General features: G+C 33.2%; 2 protein-coding genes across 2 annotated transcripts in view; one reads left to right on the forward strand and one right to left on the reverse strand.

The window, feature by feature from the left end:
* LOC149482513 (sensory neuron membrane protein 2-like) overlaps positions 1–6,659 on the forward strand; it is a 29,732-nt gene extending 23,073 nt beyond the window's left edge. Inside the window, exons 9-10 of the mRNA XM_089704336.1 lie at positions 3,194–3,319; positions 6,447–6,659. Of these exons, the coding sequence (XP_089560462.1) occupies positions 3,194–3,319; positions 6,447–6,653 (333 nt within the window). The 3' untranslated portion in view covers positions 6,654–6,659. The remainder of the gene's footprint in view (positions 1–3,193; positions 3,320–6,446) is intronic.
* Positions 6,660–7,692: 1,033 nt separating this feature from the next.
* Positions 7,693–21,536, reverse strand: LOC149482514 (periodic tryptophan protein 2 homolog). The gene is made up of 17 exons (XM_089704322.1): positions 21,394–21,536; positions 21,212–21,324; positions 20,748–20,842; positions 20,138–20,266; positions 19,065–19,498; positions 18,680–18,851; positions 17,992–18,159; positions 17,208–17,460; positions 16,605–16,752; positions 15,806–15,997; positions 14,625–14,770; positions 14,030–14,177; positions 13,484–13,627; positions 12,949–13,058; positions 11,779–11,927; positions 11,278–11,482; positions 7,693–7,836 (listed from the first exon to the last, which is right to left on the reverse strand). The coding sequence occupies exons 1-17, from the start codon at positions 21,409–21,411 to the stop codon at positions 7,707–7,709; spliced, it is 2,754 nt and encodes a 917-aa protein (XP_089560448.1). The 5' UTR covers positions 21,412–21,536; the 3' UTR covers positions 7,693–7,706.
* Positions 21,537–21,601: the final 65 nt, after the last annotated feature.

Genomic DNA, 21,601 nt, shown 5'->3' on the forward strand with positions numbered 1-21,601 from the left:
ATTCAGACGTCAATTGATATGCCGCTTGAGTATATTATTTGACCACATTCGATTATTCATTCCCACTTTTACCGCTATAATCCAATAAATGGATGAACCGATTTTGATTAAATACCTAGATGCCTCATTATACTTCTCACGTCATGTCATGCCCTTTCATTTGATATGCCACTGTCAAATATACCCAATTTGACAAAATTCATTTTTTTATTCCCACTTTTATACCTATATCCAATAAATGGATGAAGCAATTTTGATAAAATATGTCTTATTGTACTTTACACGTCATGTCTTTCATTAGATACGTCACTTGAGTATATTTGATAAAATTCATTTATTTATTCCTACTTTTACCCCTATATAAAATAAATGGATGAACCGATTTTGATAAAATTTGACTAATTGTTTCTGACAGGTCGTCTATTTTCATTTGATACCTATATCACTTGGGTATAACTGACAACATTCATTTTTTCCATTCCCACTTTTACCCCTATATATAATAAATGGATGAACCGATTTTGATACACTATACCTAAGAACAACTAATGTAACAAAAAAAACGCATCTAATTCGTTTTACCCGTTAGCGTGCTACGGTTGCACAGACGGACACGCAAACACACATAGCGGACGTAACACCCCTTTTTTGCGTTGGGGGTTAAAAATATAATACCTACGACATAATTTAAAAGACATTTTATGTAGAAAATTTACCTAGAAGTAACCATAATGCTATTTGTGCAGGTTTTAGACTTATGAACAAAAATCGAAATAAAGGTCCTTTGATCCCCCTACTACCCCCTCAGCTAAACCCCCCCCCCCACCCCACGGTACTTTCGATATGATCATCTGGACATGTCAAGGAATAACTTTAGCGTATAATTTACGTAATAAAGTTATTCATGTATAGAATGCCTTAGCAAATGTTCGCCATGATTACTTAAATGGTCATAACTTTTTTATTTATGAACCGATTGACATGAAATAAACACTAAATGTTAAGTGAAGCTTACCACAATATATTAGTGAAAACCGCATCTAAATCGGATAAGCCGTTTCTGAGATTAGCGTGCACGAACATACAGACAAACAGACAAACAGACAAAAATTTTTTTAACTACAGTTTTGGGTTCAGGATCGATTTAATAATAACACCTGCTAAGTTTTTTTTTAATATTTTCATTGTACAGACATCACTTTTCTACGATTTTATTATATGTATTGATGATGATGATAGCTGTGCCCGCGACTTCGTCCGCGTGGAATAGTGACTGCGTAGTAGTTACTAATTAACACACAATTATTTAGTAAACACGTCTTGAAACACGTACTACCATAAACAACTAAATTATAAGTACTTACAGATTATTTTACAGTTAAGAAATAAAATAAATAATAACACAAAATAACTGTTAGTAAAATTTATTACTAAACTGAGCTAAAAAAACTTAGGTACAAAAGAGTTCAAAATTTCCAGGGTATGGCTATCCTCCCGCTCCCATATCCTTCTACTTTCACAGACTTTCAACTTTTCCCTTTCACCCCTAGTAAATGGCAGAACCGATTTTGATGTAAACCATGTCTAATTGTACCTATATGTACACGTCATATCCTTTCGTTTGGTGCTCCATTTGGATTATTTATCCCCACTATATCACCCCTAAGGTGCCCTATATGTAATAAACAGATGAACCGATTTTGATAAAACATGACTAATTGTAATTCAGACGTCAATTGATATGCCGCTTGAGTATATTATTTGACCACATTCGATTATTCATTCCCACTTTTACCGCTATAATCCAATAAATGGATGAACCGATTTTGATTAAATACCTAGATGCCTCATTATACTTCTCACGTCATGTCATGCCCTTTCATTTGATATGCCACTGTCAAATATACCCAATTTGACAAAATTCATTTTTTTATTCCCACTTTTATACCTATATCCAATAAATGGATGAAGCAATTTTGATAAAATATGTCTTATTGTACTTTACACGTCATGTCTTTCATTAGATACGTCACTTGAGTATATTTGATAAAATTCATTTATTTATTCCTACTTTTACCCCTATATAAAATAAATGGATGAACCGATTTTGATAAAATTTGACTAATTGTTTCTGACAGGTCGTCTATTTTCATTTGATACCTATATCACTTGGGTATAACTGACAACATTCATTTTTTCCATTCCCACTTTTACCCCTATATATAATAAATGGATGAACCGATTTTGATACACTATACCTAAGAACAACTAATGTAACAAAAAAAACGCATCTAATTCGTTTTACCCGTTAGCGTGCTACGGTTGCACAGACGGACACGCAAACACACATAGCGGACGTAACACCCCTTTTTTTGCGTTGGGGGTTAAAAATATAATACCTACGACATAATTTAAAAGACATTTTATGTAGAAAATTTACCTAGAAGTAACCATAATGCTATTTGTGCAGGTTTTAGACTTATGAACAAAAATCGAAATAAAGGTCCTTTGATCCCCCTACTACCCCCTCAGCTAAACCCCCCCCCCCACCCCACGGTACTTTCGATATGATCATCTGGACATGTCAAGGAATAACTTTAGCGTATAATTTACGTAATAAAGTTATTCATGTATAGAATGCCTTAGCAAATGTTCGCCATGATTACTTAAATGGTCATAACTTTTTTATTTATGAACCGATTGACATGAAATAAACACTAAATGTTAAGTGAAGCTTACCACAATATATTAGTGAAAACCGCATCTAAATCGGATAAGCCGTTTCTGAGATTAGCGTGCACGAACATACAGACAAACAGACAAACAGACAAACAGACAAAAATTTTTTTAACTACAGTTTTGGGTTCAGGATCGATTTAATAATAACACCTGCTAAGTTTTTTTTTAATATTTTCATTGTACAGACATCACTTTTCTACGATTTTATTATATGTATTGATTATTCAGGGAAATACAAAAATACACTGGGAACGGAACTTACGTACCTACTGTAGTTTAGTTTTTTATTGTCTATGCCAACTAATTAAAATAAAACGTAGTAAGTAGGCAGTTTTACTTCTTACTTATTTACTTATCTCTGAAGAAACCTTCTTCCTTACTTAATTACTTGCTTAATCTAAAACTTATGTATTAAATAAATATCTAATTAATAGGTACATTATTTTCATTCCAGAAAACCGGTGTAGTATTAAAAGGATCTCAAAGAATACAGTTCAACATAGAGTTACGGAACATTCCTGGCGTGCCGCAGCTGCAGACCGTACAAACTGGACTGTTTCCACTCCTGTGGATTGAAGAGGTAATTACGTTCATTTACTATTAACTATTGGAATTACTAGTGCAATAGATTTGCAGATGTATTAGATAGTGCGGTAATAGATTTACTACTAGATTAACTACTGTATTAGATCTACTTCTGCAATAGATTTGCAGCTGTGAGTGATTTACCTATAGACTACAAGCCCGCATAGGACAAAAATATGGGTCAAATGAACCACCAGGGGACATATCTAGAACGATAGCAGAGCAAAAAATAATAAGATTCATCACTATGCCGTCACTTGTAAGCTGTCCAACTGAGTGCAGATGAGAATTGAAAAGTACAGGTAGACTCGGTAAATTTTGGTCATATATTTTTGTACGGCATTCTTAACCATCGATAGATCCATTAAAAATAATAAGAAACCGCTCAGTGCCGTACAAAAATGTGGGTCCACCAAATCGGAATTTTTATTTAATTTCCGAGAGTTACCGGGGGTAAATTTGGTCATTTGACCATGTACGGCATCTGTGTCATACTATTGCTATACTGCTTTTAATCCATTATTCCGCAACGCCGTACAAAAATCATGGGGACAAGGGGAAAAAATCGAGAGATGCAATCCCCTCTCTTTCCCCACTCCAGGGGGTCATTTGACTAAGTACGGCTTCGGTTCCAAAACATTATCTAGCACTCAAAAGTACTATTAAAAGCAATGCCGTCAAAAAATAATTGTTCTTTTAAATGTATACCGATAATCATCTTAATTTCATCGAATTCTTGATATAAAGAGCTGTAAGGTCATTTGACCCTGTACGGGAACTTTTTTTTTAACATGATATTGTAAAATTCAATTGTTGTATAGTATTGCCGTTCAAAAGAAACCGTTCTAAAAAAAGTTATAGAGAAATGCAAAACCAGAAATTTTGTTAAAGTTTAAACATCGTAGATTAATGAAATATAATAGTTTTCTACACTTTATCCGTTGTTTTAAATAGTATTAACATAGATAAATTAGGAAAAAACGATGCCGTACATTTTTGTGCAGACTACATCTTTTAGGCTGATGAAAGCGACGAAAGCTACAATTTTAAGGGTGCTTTATGGCCATTTGATACAGTACGGCATTAACATATTTTTACCCAACTACGGCAAAGCAAAAGGAGGGTTATGGTTGTTTACAGGTCATGTATGTATGTTCATCTATTCCCTCGTAACTTCTAAACTACTTATCAGAATTCGACAAATGACATATCATTAGAGGCGTCTGAATTGTTCACTGGATAACCAACGATCAGCTAACTAAAGGCTATATGGGGTTTCACAAAATCTAATGTGGCGCCCTCTAGCGGACAAAACATACAGAGTAAAAAAATAAAGTTAAGATAAATATGCAGTGTTTGGTATCATTTGAAAGCGCTTTACTTGTACATTTTGAATATGTATATATTACTAGCATTTGCTTGTGACTTTACCTGTATTCATGGACCTATTGCATATAATTCACATCTTTTCGTTCATAGCTTTTTTATTAGTTCATCAATTTAACGGAGTCCATTCCACCTGACTCCGACTTTCCAAGGTGATAATTAACCACCTCGAGCTTCTTAATATTAATGTATATTTATATTTTATTATAAAAATATAAAGCAAATATTTCGTTATATGGATTTTTTTCTTTTTCAGATTTTTCCCCTTTGAACCAACGAAAATGTACGGCACATGAAAAAATATTATCTATGCATAAAATACTTTAAAAATAAATTTATTTCGTGTTGTGTCAAATGACCCCCTGGAGTGAGGAAAGAGAGGGGATTACAACTCTCGATTTTTTCCCCTTGTCCCCATGATTTTTGTACGGCGTTGCGGAATAATGGATTAAAAGCAGTATAGCAATAGTATGACACAGATGCCGTACATGGTCAAATGACCAAATTTACCCCCGGTAACTCTCGGAAATTAAATAAAAATTCCGACTTGGTGGACCCACATTTTTGTACGGCACTGAGCGGTTTCTTATTATTTTTAATGGATCTATCGATGGTTAAGAATGCCGTACAAAAATATATGACCAAAATTTACCGAGTCTACCTGTACTTTTCAATTCTCATCTGCACTCAGTTGGACAGCTTACAAGTGACGGCATAGTGATGAATCTTATTATTTTTTGCTCTGCTATCGTTCTAGATATGTCCCATGGTGGTTCATTTGACCCATATTTTTGTCCTATGCGGGCTTGTAGTCTACTACTAATTGTAATGTAATTGTAACAGATTGACTATTGTACTTGATAGCATCTGAAAAGACTGAAAGACTTTTGAATCGTGAAATGAGATGAAACATTCCGTAGACCGTAGCTGTAGCACATATTATTATATGATTTGATTTTATAAAATTTTGAATAGAAAACAATGATCATTCTATTTAGATGCACTATTAAAATATTTAAACAGTTAAAGACATAAGATAGAATATATATGGTGGTGGTTTGTAATAAAACACATTCCTAAACTCTTAAGAGTTAAGAAAACAAAATGGCAAAGAAAATTTAATAGGAACGTAGATCATAGATAAATTAATGTAAATCTAGGTAAATAGTAGGTACTTCAGCGCAGACAATCCTGCGATAACAGTATAATCAATCTCTATAAAATATCGCTTTTTAACGAGCACACTTTTACCTAACCTGTTTAAACAATTCTTTACCGAAAATTCTTCTTGTATATTCAAGAATTCATGATTAAAACTAATAGGTAGGTATTATTCGTATTTCATAGTTTATTAAATTGAAAACTCTTAAATTGATCTTCATCTATAATTGAAAAAGGGCTTTAATAAATAATAAGTTCATTTTCATTTTAATTGTAGATACATTTTAAATTTAGGGTTCAAATTTCTACTGTTTAATTATATCATAGAATTATTTTTACGGTATACTATGCGGTACGGTACTAGATACTAATTTCCTTCTAACATATTATTATTCTTACAAAATATTAGCACGATCATTGCCTGTAAAATATTTAAAAAATTACACATGACATTAGATGCAACATTCTTGCCACCTCAGATTATTTTATCAGATTATATTATAATCTGATCAGGCCACTCAGAAAAAAGTATAGAAAAAAAAACTATAATGACCATTTCGAATTTCGAATTCCAGGGTGCCAGCATTCCCGAGGAACTACGCGGGGAACTGCAGCGGGTCCATTCACTCCTCGACTACGTGGAAGGCGCGCGATGGCTACTATTGGTCGCTTGTGCGTTCGCGTGTGTGTTCGCTGCTGTGTGTGTAGTGCGTTCTGGTGTGCGTGTGTGGCCGAGGAACAACCATTTTGTGCTCAATCCCACTAATGTTAATAAACGTTGAATTGTTTTTTTTTGTGTTTTATTTCGAGAATATTATGTACAGCGATTAGAGTTTTTTTGCGTTTTAGAGATTTTTATATCTTCATATCCTATCAGTAACATCAAGCACTAAATACCAAACCGTTACTTAATATTTTGAGATCATAGACAAATACTTATAATATGTAATTTAATTACTGTCGACAAATTTAAATTTTCTTCGTCAGCAATTCAACAGTTATCTCAATTTATGTATTATTCGAAAATCGCACTACGTTAGTGTAATTTTTAATTAAAAAAATATATATATACTTAATTTTATTTTAAGAACTTCTCTTCATTTACCTGATTACATACTTAGGTAAGTACAGTTATTATAAATGAATTTTTTCATGTTTAATTATTGAGGTCGCGGGCGACATAACGAATAAATTACCTAATCACGTTCCTTTAAATTCGTCAAATTAAAGTACATATTTATAATAATGTAAACGACTCGCATAAAATTAAACAGAAAAATCATCATATTTTATTACAATTTCCCATAACACTCGACAATACATAACTTTTCCGATGCCTTGCTTGAACTAAATTAATATTGACAACACCAGCCATAAATGTTGTCACGTGCTATGTTTGAGATGTGGTTGGAGTCACAGATTTAGTGCCATTGTAAAAAGATAAATGAATCATACCGATTTTCCTGCGTCAATGACGCAATATTTATATCTATAGTCTGTGACGACGTTGTATTGTGTGACGTTGCATGATTACGAAATTCATTTCCGACTGCAATTAAGTGATTCTTGATAGAAGAATGTTGAATTTATATTTATTTTTTTATCAATTAAGTAATCTCAATGATAGAGATTAATTATTATTGACATTTTACCTGTGTATATTTTTTAATTGTACTATATCCTTAATTCCCAGTATGAACTGAAGTTCGATTATAGCATAGGAAATTAATAACGATATAAAAGTATTTAATTAGTGTTTACGATGGTATATTTCTTCTTAGTTTTTTAGGGAGTTTTATATTTAGCATTAAAAAAACCACATATAATTAAAAACTTTATTCAGAATCAGAGAAAGTCCCTCTTCCACTCGACTGGTCACTGTCACTGTCCATTTCAACATCTTCCTTTGGCAATATCTCTGCTACTGTCTTGATACAACGAATTGTGTATTTGTTGAAATCACATCTGAAAAAAGAAACATTCATATTAATATGCAATTCATAGAAACATGTGGACCACCTCGTTGCGAAAGGCTTGTGACAACGTACAACAATTAAACAAAAATTAGGGAATATTCCATACCAATGCAGTGCAATTTTTAAAAGGTACTTAGGTACGTATAGAGATAGATTTTATCCTTAAAATAGCTGGAAGGTTAAAATATTTTAATAATTTATGAAAACTGAAAAGTAATCTGAACCGAACAATACAGTTAGTAATCCATACTAATATTATAAATGCGAAAGTAACTCTGTCTGTCTGTCTGTTACTCAATCACGCCTTAACTACTGAACCAATTTGGATGAAATTTTGTATAGAGATATTTTGATACCCGAGAAAGGACATAGGATAGGTTTTATCCCGGAAATCCCTCGAGAACTATGCGGGTTTTTCTTTGATTGCGCGGGTGATGCCGCGGGTGGAAAGCTAGTATGTTATATGTTATATGTATATATATATATATATATATAATACTAGCTGCTCCGCGCGGTTTCACCCCCGTGGCTCCACCCCTGTTGGTCGTAGCGCGATGATGTATAGCCTATAACCTACCTCGATAAATGGTCTATCTAACACCGAAAGAATTTTTCAAATCGGACCAGTAGTTCCCGAGATTAGCGCGTTCAAACAAACAAACAAACAAACAAACTCTTCAGCTTTATAATATTATTATAGATAATTATGTTTATTTTCCAAATAGATACAACCGAATAATAACGATATAATGGAAAGTTGTACTTTATATTGTATCTATTTGTGTACCGTAAAGTTTAATAATTGTGTTGAGGTTGAGGATAGTACAATACCTACCTACAATTTAGGCGAAATAATCAAATTTTTTACATTCTTCGTATTTCAAATTATAACCTTTGGTTAAAACTTAGCGCAAATACATGTTATATTATTATAACAGAAAAGTTTAAATACTTATTACGTTTCCGTAGACTATTATGTATCGTAGTTACCAAGTACCAACATAAAATAAGATTTAATCTTCCTCAAGTCATATGTTTACGATAACGTTATCTTGACCTTTAAAATATTTTTCTACTTGTGCACTTAGAATTAGGATACGAAGAAATAACAGATTATCTTTTAAATTGGAATAATATTAATTAAAGTTTTATACGAAAGAAGATATCCAAAAGTATTTTGGGCAATTCAAAATTTGTATTTGATCCTTAGTGTTAGTTACTGTTACATATCAAATACTTATTTGTTCACAAAAGCGAACAATTTTTTTGTATAAACCTAAGATCGAATAAGTAATATTCTTCAACGCTTAATTTCACATAGGTAATATTTTACCTAACACGTTAGTCAACTCAATTTTATGGAAATGTAAGTATGTAATTCTCATAAATATTTTCGGCGGTATAAGTTATTTCGTTATTACTAAAATCAAACCAATTTTACAATATAAAACTTAAATCCCTTAGTCTAAATTGTAACTCTTCAGCCGTATAATATTAGTATAGATTGTGTGCTAGATGACGTTTCTAACATTACATCGAATGTTGTAATTTTCTTAGCCAAGTTATGAATAGAAATGTAACGACTGAGCAATTATCACCGTGTAACAAAAAGCCTAAATCTATATTCAAGGTTGTATATTTGCACGATTCGATGGAATCGTTTTTCTAACCAAATTGTGACCTCGGAGTCTAAGTCAGCTGTTAGCTGCCATTTGTCTAATTGATAAAACTTTTTCCGTATCAAAAGAAGCCTGAGTGGTATTTATAGGTATATATATATATATATACATTTAATATATTATTTACTAGCTGTGCCTCGCGGTTTTACCCGCGTGGCTCCGCTCCTGTTCGTCTTATTCGCGTGATGATAGCCTTCCTCGATAAATAGGCTATCTATGACCGAAATAATTTTTCAAATCGGACCAGTAGTTCCTGAGATTAGCGCGTTCAAACAAACTCTTCAGCTTTATAATATTAGTATAGATTTAAGGGATTTATATATAATTACTAGCCGCTCGTCCCGGCTCCGCTCGGGTAGATCCGGGATAAACAGATAATAAAATATAGCCGTTAATAATGTTCATTACGGATAATGAACGGATGATTCTAATGGTAAAAGTTTTTCTTTTTCGGTCCAGTAGTTTCGGAGTCTATTCAATTCAAACATACAAACATTCATATTATCTTTCCTCGTTATAATATTAGTGTAGAAATGTAGGTAAATAAAAATCTATACTCAAAACGAGAAAAAAGCTAAAACTTTTTCAAATACGCTAATTATTTTCTTGTTTATAGTTAATCGAATAAAAAAATACGAGACAAAAGTAAAATATCCCACACACAACAACCAAAATCACGCTAACCAACTAGTCAAGAATTACCGGATATTTGACACCAGAGATTCCATACAAATCACTAACCCATACATCAAGATTACGTAACTTGCCATATGACACTATCTCGCGATAAGGTCAAGTGTTTGGTACAGATAAAGGGTGCTAAGATGAATATCTATTTTTGGATTAACTAGACTTGGTATTGAATTTTTGAAGTGAAAACTTCTTTACCGGCGTTGAGCACTTTTTCTGTAATGGGTACATAAAATCTGAAACTCGCGTCAGGACACGTGACCGGATCGAAAAAGCGTAAGACGGATACCATTCCAAAATATCAAACATGCTCAACGTTAATAATCAAGTTTTCACTTCTGCCGGCACTCCCGGAGTGCAACCCGTCTTTTTTTTTCTATGGGTTAGTGAAAATGAGACACTGTTTCGATATAATACAGTCACTCCCATACATTTAGTATGAAATATGACTATTCCAAACATTTAATTTGAAAGGTTTTGCTTTTTCATTTGATATTGTGCTTTAATTACTTCGCAAATTTTAATCAAAGTTCATTTAGAAATTGTTAATAGATCTCGATGTGGAATACAATGGTATTCCAAAACGAGGATGTTATTTCGAACATTTGCTTTGAATACAAAATGTATGGGAAATAAAATGTATGGGAGCGTTTCAAGTAACATTTTTGGATAATTCTCGTTTTATTTTTAAAAAGTTATTATTGTCATTTCACTCATTAGGCATAGTACTTTCAATATCAGTTTAAAGATTTTTGATATATCTTTAATAGTTACGGAATAATCGTCTGCGCACACTTAACGATTACACCCGGTATACAAAACGTACCAAATAATATTATAATATGTACACTGTACAGCCTTAATAATATTATACGACATTCCGATGACATTTAAATAAATGTTGTAATATGATTAAAGGCAAAGTAAATGACATTTGTAAACTCTGCCCAATACTTGCGTAAGCAGAGTTTTGCTTCGGACATTTCTTAAAATCGAAATTGTGTAATACATATTTCTAATACCTGTATCAATATTCACACATTTTAAACTGAAATACTTACATTTTACTCAACTGTCCATATTTCACAGTAAGAACTTTCTCTAAGCCCAATAACGTCGGTATTGGTACTTTCTTCCCCTTTTGTATGAGCGCCCGGATCCATATTAGCGAATGTTCTATGTGTTTTGTATCTTCTAATAGTTTAGATATTGTAGATAGGAGACGATGGGCATAATCTTCGTCTAAGCTGGCTACTGTAAGGTCAACTGAAAAAAAAAACGTAATTGTAAAAATATTTACCTTACTAAAAATATCTTTATCTTTACTAATTTTATAAAAAGTGTATTTGTTTGTTTTTCTTTTACGTAGCAAAGGAGCCACTTTCTGGTTTGATTTTTATTCAGGATAATCTAGAGTTACATTAAGCTTTTAAACGCAGTGAAACATTTAAATATACCGGTGAAATAATGTAGCTTATTTGACTCTGTTTCTATTTTCAAATGCTATTCGATATCAATTTATTTCCTTGTTCATCATTTTTTATTATAAATAAGACACTCACTATCACCAGGAGGCACAGACTCAACACATTCCTGTATGATTGTATGTTCGTTTAGCTGCAACGCACATACTAATGCGGGACCCCAGGATTTCTTCTCAAGGAGAGATTTCACGGCTAGTGGAGTTGACCCTGTTTCTAGGCGGTATGGCCTGTGAGAGATAATATGTTGGTTAATGTCATTTTAGTAAAATATTTTATTTTGTAAAGGCTTATCACATTTATTTTGCTTTTTGAAGTGAAAACTTCTTTAGCGGCGTTGGGTATAAAATCTTAAACTCGCGTCAGGACACGTGACCTGATCGAAAAAGCGTAAGACGGATGGATATCAAACATGCTCAACGTTAATAATCAAGTTTTCACTTCGGCCGGCACTCCCGGAGTGCAACCCGTCTTTTTTATGTTGTTATGTTGCGTGTGTTAAGAATTTTGTATATAAAATTAAATAAAAATATTGTTATTTATTAATATTGTTTGCCTGATTTCATTACTGTTTTTGTATTTCGGAATGTATGATGTATAATATGTCGTGTATATGTTTACTGTAGAGAACACACACACGTACACACGAGCACACACGGTTAAAGCTCAAACATCCCTTATAACGAAACATTTACAAGTCGTCTGTAAGAACTAAACCATCTGCTTTGTGATTTCTATGTGTATGAATTATAAATTAACAATTTTAATTTTTGACGAATCTTTTATAGTATTTAGAGCAATTAATTTAATAATAATTATTAATTATATTAGTATAAGAAATAACGCGAGGCCGGGTTAAATATTAGTTTGAATGTAATAAGATAAGAATATTCTACTCAGCTACCTAATTTATGCAGGTAGTTGATAACAAATCGCAGCGAGTCAACGACTATTAGTAAAGTGAGGGTAGTTGAGACAAACGTCGTATAAACAACATCCCCTAGGCACGATCCGTACAAATGCGCCACGATTCAAAGGAAAGCGGAAATTTATAGTTTTCGACAGCTAAACATGTTTTAACAGGAAATACTGACAACTATTAATCCACAAAACTATTAAATGAAAAGTTTGGTCTAACAATACATTAATATTGAAATGTTTGTTACAACAATATGTGTGTGTAGAACTCAAAAAATAATTATTTAATACTTCTATTTCTATTCCATAAATATAATTATATACAATATTCACCTAAAAGTGCCATCCATGCCCGCGGTTTGACTGTACAGTAATAACCCTTCAGTAGCGCACGCGGCGAAACTCTCTCCCGTTGGCGAGAAACGCACACAGTGTACTCGAACCTGAGGGGGAAATAAATTAATTTCATGTATATTAATATTACTATAATTAACACATGTTTCAAAGATTTTTCCTATTCCTGCACTCATATAATTTTTGAAGTGAAACTTCTTTAGGCGCGTTGAGAGTAAAATTTCAAAGTCGCGTCATGGCAATAATATTGTCATGTCATTGACGGCGACGATTCTGGAATCTAACCAAAGAAGTTTCACTTCTGACACGTGTACTCGGCACACACGCTCATTTTTTTAGGAAATACTGTCTGTTAAAAATTGGACAAAAAACAATGTCACTTGGATAAAAGCAACTAAATTGTTAATCCAGACTGTATATTATGTACCGATCATAACCCGTCCTTACATACTTTCACGTTAATAATACTTAAGAAAAAAGTTATTAAGAGGTAGCAAGTATTATAATAACATACCTCAGGTTTAACCCTCCGTTCGGCCATATCTCCCGCTTGTACGCCGGGTAAGCGAATATTAACTTCCCCACCTTCTAAATAACTGCGGTCTTCTACTAGCGCCATATTACCAAATTCGGTAAGAAACCGACGGTTTATTACGTCCTGAAAAATTACAGTTTATATTAATTAATGCATTTTTCGTTGTTAAAAAAGTACGAAAAATGCATTTTTTAGTCGTTTAATTGTGTACTATGGCATTTTTATATGTATTTATGGATATTTTCTTCAAAATAGGACTTTATTTATAGTTTATGGAATAAATTCCAGATTTTACAAAATAACAATATCCGAGAAATATTAACAAAAAATCATATAATATATCAATTCCGTATATTGGTGAAATAAGTACTAATGAGCACCAATCGATTTATACAAGAATACGTTTAAAAATTATCTTTCCCAAAGCATTAGAATGCAAAAAAAATCCTTTCATCATCCATTAAAACTTTAATTTTGGCATTTTTTCCATTCCGTAGTTCAACTAAAACAAACACACAAACTCACACTTATAGCGTCCAAGGATCGATTCTGCGTGATGACAAATTTCTTGATCAGCACCGATTCGTTCACACTGTATAAACAAATATGTTTGGAATTACCAGCCCCTAGTATGCACGAACCGTCTGCTGAATAACATATTGTTGTGAACGCTCTGTAATAAAAAAGAATATAGGTAAGAGAAACAAGAAATTTTAATTTTACGAAAAAAAACCAACTGCTTATTTATATAGCCTGAGTCACCACCATTCTGATGATTATAACTAAACCTCATAAGTCTTAAAGACATTAAATACGTACATAGCCGTAGGGCATGCTAAAGAAAGACATTAATTATCTCGAAAAACATAACCCTTCTTCTTTTGCAGTCAGGTAAAAATGAAAGACTAACTTCAACTCTAGTCTTCTTTTTTGTTCATTTTAACTAAATAATATTCAAATGAATAAGTAAGCATAGGACCATCAAATTAATTGAGATCATTTACCTTATGATTTAAATGAGTTTACAAACAAGAAGAGATATTTACAAACAATCAGGTCTCAATTTTATTTATTCACAAAAAACTTTTAAATTTACTCATATTTAAACAATAAAACTAACTTAGTTTTCAACATTTTCTCCGCAGTAATAAGGTCAGTATCCGCCCTTCCGGACCCCAGATCGTTCCTGCCTTCAATACTGCCGGTTTGATCACATGTCGTCACGTTGAAGAATGTTATACACCCATCTAGTGTGGATACTGCTATCTGAAATAGATTATATCGGAAATATCTTAAAAAATTAAGGGCCGATTTTTCAATGCTTGGTTAAAACTTTTCCGTCCAATAAAGTATTACACGATAATATTAAAATGTCACGTAAACTATCAAATACGGACAATTAGAAGACGTTTTTAAAATGCTAGTTTTATACATTATTCGACGAATAAGTTTTATCCAAGCATTAAAATATCGGCCCTAAAACAATTAAATAGGTAAGGGTTAAAAACTGCATTGAAAATAGTTCATCCGTTTGGAAAATATAATACTACAAACAGATATTTTGATGCAGGTACACATTCCAGTGAAAGGTTTGCTCGCTATAACCTTGCAAGGATTTTGCATTATTTGCAAAGTAATCGCACCAAATTTAATGGATCTATAAATAACGGGCATTTCTCCGCAACTCGACGTCAAGCGCCTATTTTGCGTGAGAGAGGGAGGTGGGGGAAACCAGCTAAAACTGAACTAAAACTGAAACCACCCGAGCTCCTCCATGAAGCCAAGCAGCTTGTGAGGGCTGCCAAAGGCTTCAGGGAGGGACCCGGGAGACCCCAGGTGTCTTGCCCTGTACTCTGCAACCCCCTTACATTTAATGGATCTAATATTTGTCATTTTTAATGCTCAACATTATTCTTCGGCTATTTCCATCATTTATTTTTAATCGTTAATCGTAAATCGTAAATCTTTAACTTTAAGTTAAAGAAGCAATTCGTGTAACTATTATTTTGTGCGCACGCAATGACTTTCGCTAAGTTACGTACAAATGATCAAGTAATCTATACTAATATCATAAAGCTTGTTTGTTTGCTTGTTTGAACGCGCTAATCTCAAGAACTACTGGTCCGATTTGAAAAATTCTTTCGGTGTTGGATAGCCCATTTATCGAGGAAGGCTATAGGATATATACATATCATCATGCTAAGACAAACAGAAGCGGAGCCACGCGGGTGAAACCGCGGAGCGGAACTAGTCTTTTATAATACTAGTGAACTAATTATAAAGAAGCATAAAATAACCAACCTCTTCCCCATCAGGTCTAAAAGTAACTTGCAGCACATCACTAGTCATCCTAACAGTTTCACACTCCGAACTGCTTTCAATCGAGTTCCATAGCTTCACAGTTTTATCCCAAGATCCTGAAGCGAGTTTAGAGCTAGATAGATTGGGGCTAAAGGCTAGACTTGATACGGGAGCTTCATGACCACCTAGCACCTGGAATTAATGCAAAAACTTAGGTATATAAGGTAATATATACACATTATGGTTATTTTGGGTGAACAATTTAACATTGGGTGGAAAAAAATAACGTTTTTTCTTTTTCTACTGATTGGTTCAGTTTTATTGTTCAGTTCTGTTTCTCATTTACCTACCAAAATTAGTCCAGCTATTTTTCTTGCACGCAAGCCAAGTTTTGCTTGCAAGTGGAACGCGTGCGAAGTCTTTGTTGGTCAATGTATTCGCAAATACACAATTTTAATTATTAACGAGATATTTTCCACATATTACGGTACCTAATTCATCAATTTACCTACTTTCATTGTTCCACCAGGGGCCGTAATATGATCTCTTATTCCCAGTCAGTTTACACTGTGAATTGAACTGACGGGAAAATTCATATGATACCATAATTAACCATGGCTGGTTATTGCGATCATAATATGAATTTGCCAGTCAGTTCAATTCATGGCATAATCTGTCTGGAAATAAGAGGTCATAATACTGACCCAGCACGATTACGCACGTCTATCGCAACGCAACTGAACTATATACTGCAATAAACGTTCAGAAACGGCTCAGCCATTCCCGCTATACAACTCACCTCCAAAAGCTTCCCAAACTTGACGGACCAGATGAATATCTCGAACACATCCTGCCCGCCGGCCGCCACCAGCTCGCTGCTCGAGTCTATCGCAACGCAACTGAACTGCACTAAACTTGGCGATGTGAACGTTCGGAAATTGCGGTACCTGGTTTCAAAAGAAAGAAAAGATGGAAAAACTCTCACTTTTTTCAATCCAACACAAACTTAAAAATTTCTGAACGTTTACAAGCGTATGAACAGTCGTTTTTAAATTATCACCAATTGCGAAGGTAACACCAACACTGAGAAGAAACGGCAAAAATCTCGATAGATCGATCAATTTCTGACTAGTTAAAAAAATTAAGGATACGAATTTTTCTAAATAAAGAAAGAACTTGAATTTCACTTATGCATAAAATAATTATTGTGTTATTAACAAAAACCTCTAATTTAGTAATTTCTCTTAAAAAAAGAAGATAATAATGGTATAGACTACAGATATACATAGATTAGTTTGAATTCATAGCTTTTTATATAATGTATGGAAATGTTTTGATGATTTTAGAACTGTAAAATACTAAGTGTAATAAAACCTAACCACTATTATTTTCCAACACTTACCTAGTCAAATCATAACATCTCACTGTACCATCCAACGAACTAGACACAAAGAACTTTTTATTAGCACTAAACACTATATCCGTGACCGTCGACTTGTGTTCACTAAAGGTCACGAAACAGAAGCCACTTGTAGTATTCCACACTTTGATCTTGCCGTCATGACCCCCTGTTACTAGGTGGAGTCCATCAGGGGAATAGGTAACGCAGGTCATGTCTAACGAGTGGCCTTGCTGTTTAAGGACGTATTGTTCACCTGTTTGGAAAAAAATAATGAAAAATTTGACAAGAGATAGCAGTGGTATAGGGGTAATGGTCATATAAAAAATTCCGAGAAACATAGAACTATAAAAGAGAAGTCAATGTAAGATTAGAAAGAATTGTTGGGTGGGAATTTTTACAATTTCACTATATTGTATAAAATAAGTTTGAAAAATCAGATGTTTTGCGCGAAGTGACAGTAGTACCCACCTCAACGCTTCGCTTATGAGGCGTGCAATAAAGTCGCTTTCTTTGTCCCTATGTCCCTATGTAATTTTAATTTGTAATTTTTATTTTACATCATGTATCTTACCTACCCATTTTCTTTCTATACCACAAATAATAGGAAAAACAGAGATTTGCTTATAAAAAATTCCAATCCTACCTCGTTCCTTACTTTGCCATAAAACATGGAAAAAACAAGATTTTGTTAAGCAAAAAAAGAGCGTGTGTGCTGAGCACAGGTGTCAGAAGTGAAACTTCTTTGAGAAAACATGTTTTGTTATCAAAACGTAAAAGAACTTACTCTGCCACTCCCAAACAAGCAATTGTCCAATATTGGGACAACCGAAAGCGATCCAATCCCCCTGAGTGGACATCGCCACACTACTGATCCTGTGCTCCGATATATTGAGCGTGTGTATTAGATTCACATCTGGCATTTCATGCAGGAAGAAAATACCGTTGGAAAAACCTGCAAATAGATTTTCAGTGTTATCTTATAATATATATAAATCTCGTGTCACAATGTTTGTCCTCAATGGACTCCTAAACCACTTAACCGATTATAATAAAATTCGCACACCATGTGCAGTTCGATCCAACTTGAGAGATAGGATAGTTTTTATGAAAAAAAACGTAAACATGTAGGTACCACGGGCGAAGCCGGGGCGAAACGCTAGTATATCATATGATTAAGTTTATCAACATTATTTTGACAAATTTTAAAGAATAGAAATCGATCATAAGATGGAATTCACCAACAGTAAGGCGAATGACGAGCGTTTGAATTACGCTACAAAATGATTTATTTCTATTACTTGTGTAGTTTCATAAATAAGTGTAATCTTATCTAGAACATCAACAAACATTAACTACTAAGCACTAGACCTCTAAATATACATCACAGTTAATTACACATCTATGAGACCTTTACAACATTAAATTAAAAAGAGCTTTTCTCTCATACAAATAAGGTTCAAAATCCAACTTACCAGTGACCAAAATCTTTGTAGCCTTATGGTATTGTGCAGCTGTTAACTTCACTTTACGGTTAGCATTTCTAATATCATCCCCAATATAATGCCTGCCTAGTTTCTTGTATAGCATTCTTTTAGCTTCCTCTTTTACTTCAGTTTCTTCCATTTCTTCGTCTTTATCACTTTCCTGATATTAAAAATAAGATATTGTGCAATTTTTTGCTACCATTAAATTTTAAAAATTTCATTAGAAATCATACTATACTATAATATTATAAATGTTGGATTAGCACATAGGATAGGTTTTATCCCGGATATCCCACAGGAACGGGGAATATTTGAAAACGCGAGCGAAGCCGCGGGCGGAAAGTTAGTGTAGTAACAATTTTTATGTACTTACATATTCCTTATCTTTCTCTATGTCATCCTTTTCATTAATATCATCGTCCAACAGCTCTTCCTCTTTCTTAATCTTTCGTCTTTTCTGATGTGATATCTGCACCTCAGAAACCACCAAATCATCGGGATCAATGTTCGCATCCCATAAGCACACCTGACCGTTCCTACTGACCGTTATAAGATCTAAACTCTTCTTCTCAAAGAAAACGCCAACTATTTTATCTGTATGTCCACTTAACGAATACATATTTAAGTTGTCTAAATATTCTACGGTATAGATCTTTGTAGTTGTGTCTTTGGAGCCCGCGGCTAGTAATTTGCCGCAAGACGACCAATCCAAGCAAGTAACTTCGTCGTGGGCTTTCTTGAAGACCCGTTTCATTATGAAGGACCTATATTCGCCAGTGAACACGCTTGGTGCCGTCATTATGAATACTAAAAAATAAGAATAAGTTATATATTATAAAGGCGAAAGTTTGTAAGGATGTATGGATGTATGGATGTTTGTTACTCTTTCACGTAAAAACTACTGAACCGATTACAATGAAATTTAGCACACATATAGAGGGTAACTTGGATTAACACATAGGATAGTTTTTATCCCGGAAATCCCACGGGAACGGGAACTATGCGGGTTTTCCTTTGCAAACGCGGGCGAAGCCGCGGGCGGAAATCTAGTATAAACATAATTTGTTATACAAATACAACAGCAAGTAGGAAATAAAGATTATTATTAATTGCTATAAATCTTACAAGATTTGTTTTGACTGAAACCTAACCCCATACTAACATATTCAATTCAACAGATATAATATGAAAATTTAGGAGGTTGGTGTCCCAACATAATATATTACCTGATGATCATGAATTCCTACTTCCTACTAATATTATAAATACGAAAGTTAGTGAGGATGGATGTGTATGTGTATGTTTGTTACTCTTTCACGCAAATACTACTGAACCGATTACAATGAAATTCAGCTCACATATAGAGGGTAACTTGGATTAACACATAGGATAGGTTTTATCCCAGAAAGCTTGTAGAAATTATACACAATTAGTTCCATACATTACCTGTATCGTCACAGCAAGCCGCAAAATGTTGACCATCAGGACTGAATTTAACAGCATTCACTCGCTGCTTGAACTTGTATCTATGTATTACTGTGCATGTTATAAGACTTATCATTTGAGCCTCACCCTCTAAAAATATAAAAATATATGAGTATTATAATTTTATAATAACTAATTTCATGTTTCATAATAATGAAAATTTTTGTGAAATAACATTATGATAAGTAGCAAACTATGTCATGGCTGTGTAAATGATATTAAAGTTAGACTCAAGAAGAAGAGCCAAAATATCAATAAAAAAAAAATCAAGAATCTTTGGTAACTAATAATAATGATAAGCTGAAACACTCTTCTTATTGTTAACTTGTAAAATAATGACATAGCCACAATCTTGCAAAATATTACAGACGATAGTTGAACGTGACAACGTCCAATTGTGCTTCTTTGTCGCTCGTTCCGCGCTCTCGCTCGCACTTCAAGCCTTACATGGAACGCCTCAGAGCAAGGTAACGCCGCATGAGTCATGTTTTTTTGTGCGTGCAGCCGGCTTTATCGAATTATAAGACGTTGTCACGTCAAAAATTATGTAAAACAAAAAGGAATTACTTACGCTCATTAATTGCCAATAAAACAGATCCATTTGGAGAAATGTCTATTGCTGTATAATTAAAATGACTCTCAACTGGCAGTGTATTACTTTTATTTCTGAAAAGATTAAAATATTTCAATGTTATAAAGTATCATATCAATACTATGTTATCCCCTCTTTCAAATAAAAACAGATAAGTATTCAAAAACAGTTTAGTCTCTTTCTTAAACTGATAATTGTAAAGGTATTAATATTTAAATTACTAGTAATTATAACAATTTTAGCTACGGTCTACCTTCCTTTATTGGATTTGAATATACCTACTTGTAGAAAATCCTCTGTGAACTATTTTCATATGTTTCTGCATTCATTTATTATTTAAAATTAATCGTAGGTAAGCTGTATGTACATTGGTTAATACTGCATATTGATATACCTACAACTATATATTGTATAATTAACTCAATATTAAATATTATACTTACTGTTTCAGATTATACACTGTTATTTTATTTCCAACCGGACTAATAACACAGTTTCCATCGTTTGTAAATAATATATCTCCTCGTCGGTACACGGTCCCAAGTAAATTTTGAAACTAAAAAATAACAAAATAAATACACCATCCAAAAAAATAAATATACAATAAGTGTACAGAGTAACTTACTTTATAATTATACTTCATTTTGAATATTTATTGTTTAAAAGATACTCTGTTCCACATTTATTCATAAATGATTAAATGGAATTAAAAAACGCTAAACTATGAGAATATGATCACAAAACAGAACGTGAGTTCTAAAATTTACAAATGTCAATCACACGTGGTTATGACTTTGACATTGACAAATGACATTAACCTATTACTAAAATAT

The sequence above is a fragment of the Colias philodice genome, chromosome 15, assembly GCF_061535455.1.
Source record: "Colias philodice isolate Cphi_HAF_F1 chromosome 15, ilColPhil1 Martin Lab GWU primary, whole genome shotgun sequence".
NCBI classification, from domain to species: domain Eukaryota; kingdom Metazoa; phylum Arthropoda; class Insecta; order Lepidoptera; family Pieridae; genus Colias; species Colias philodice.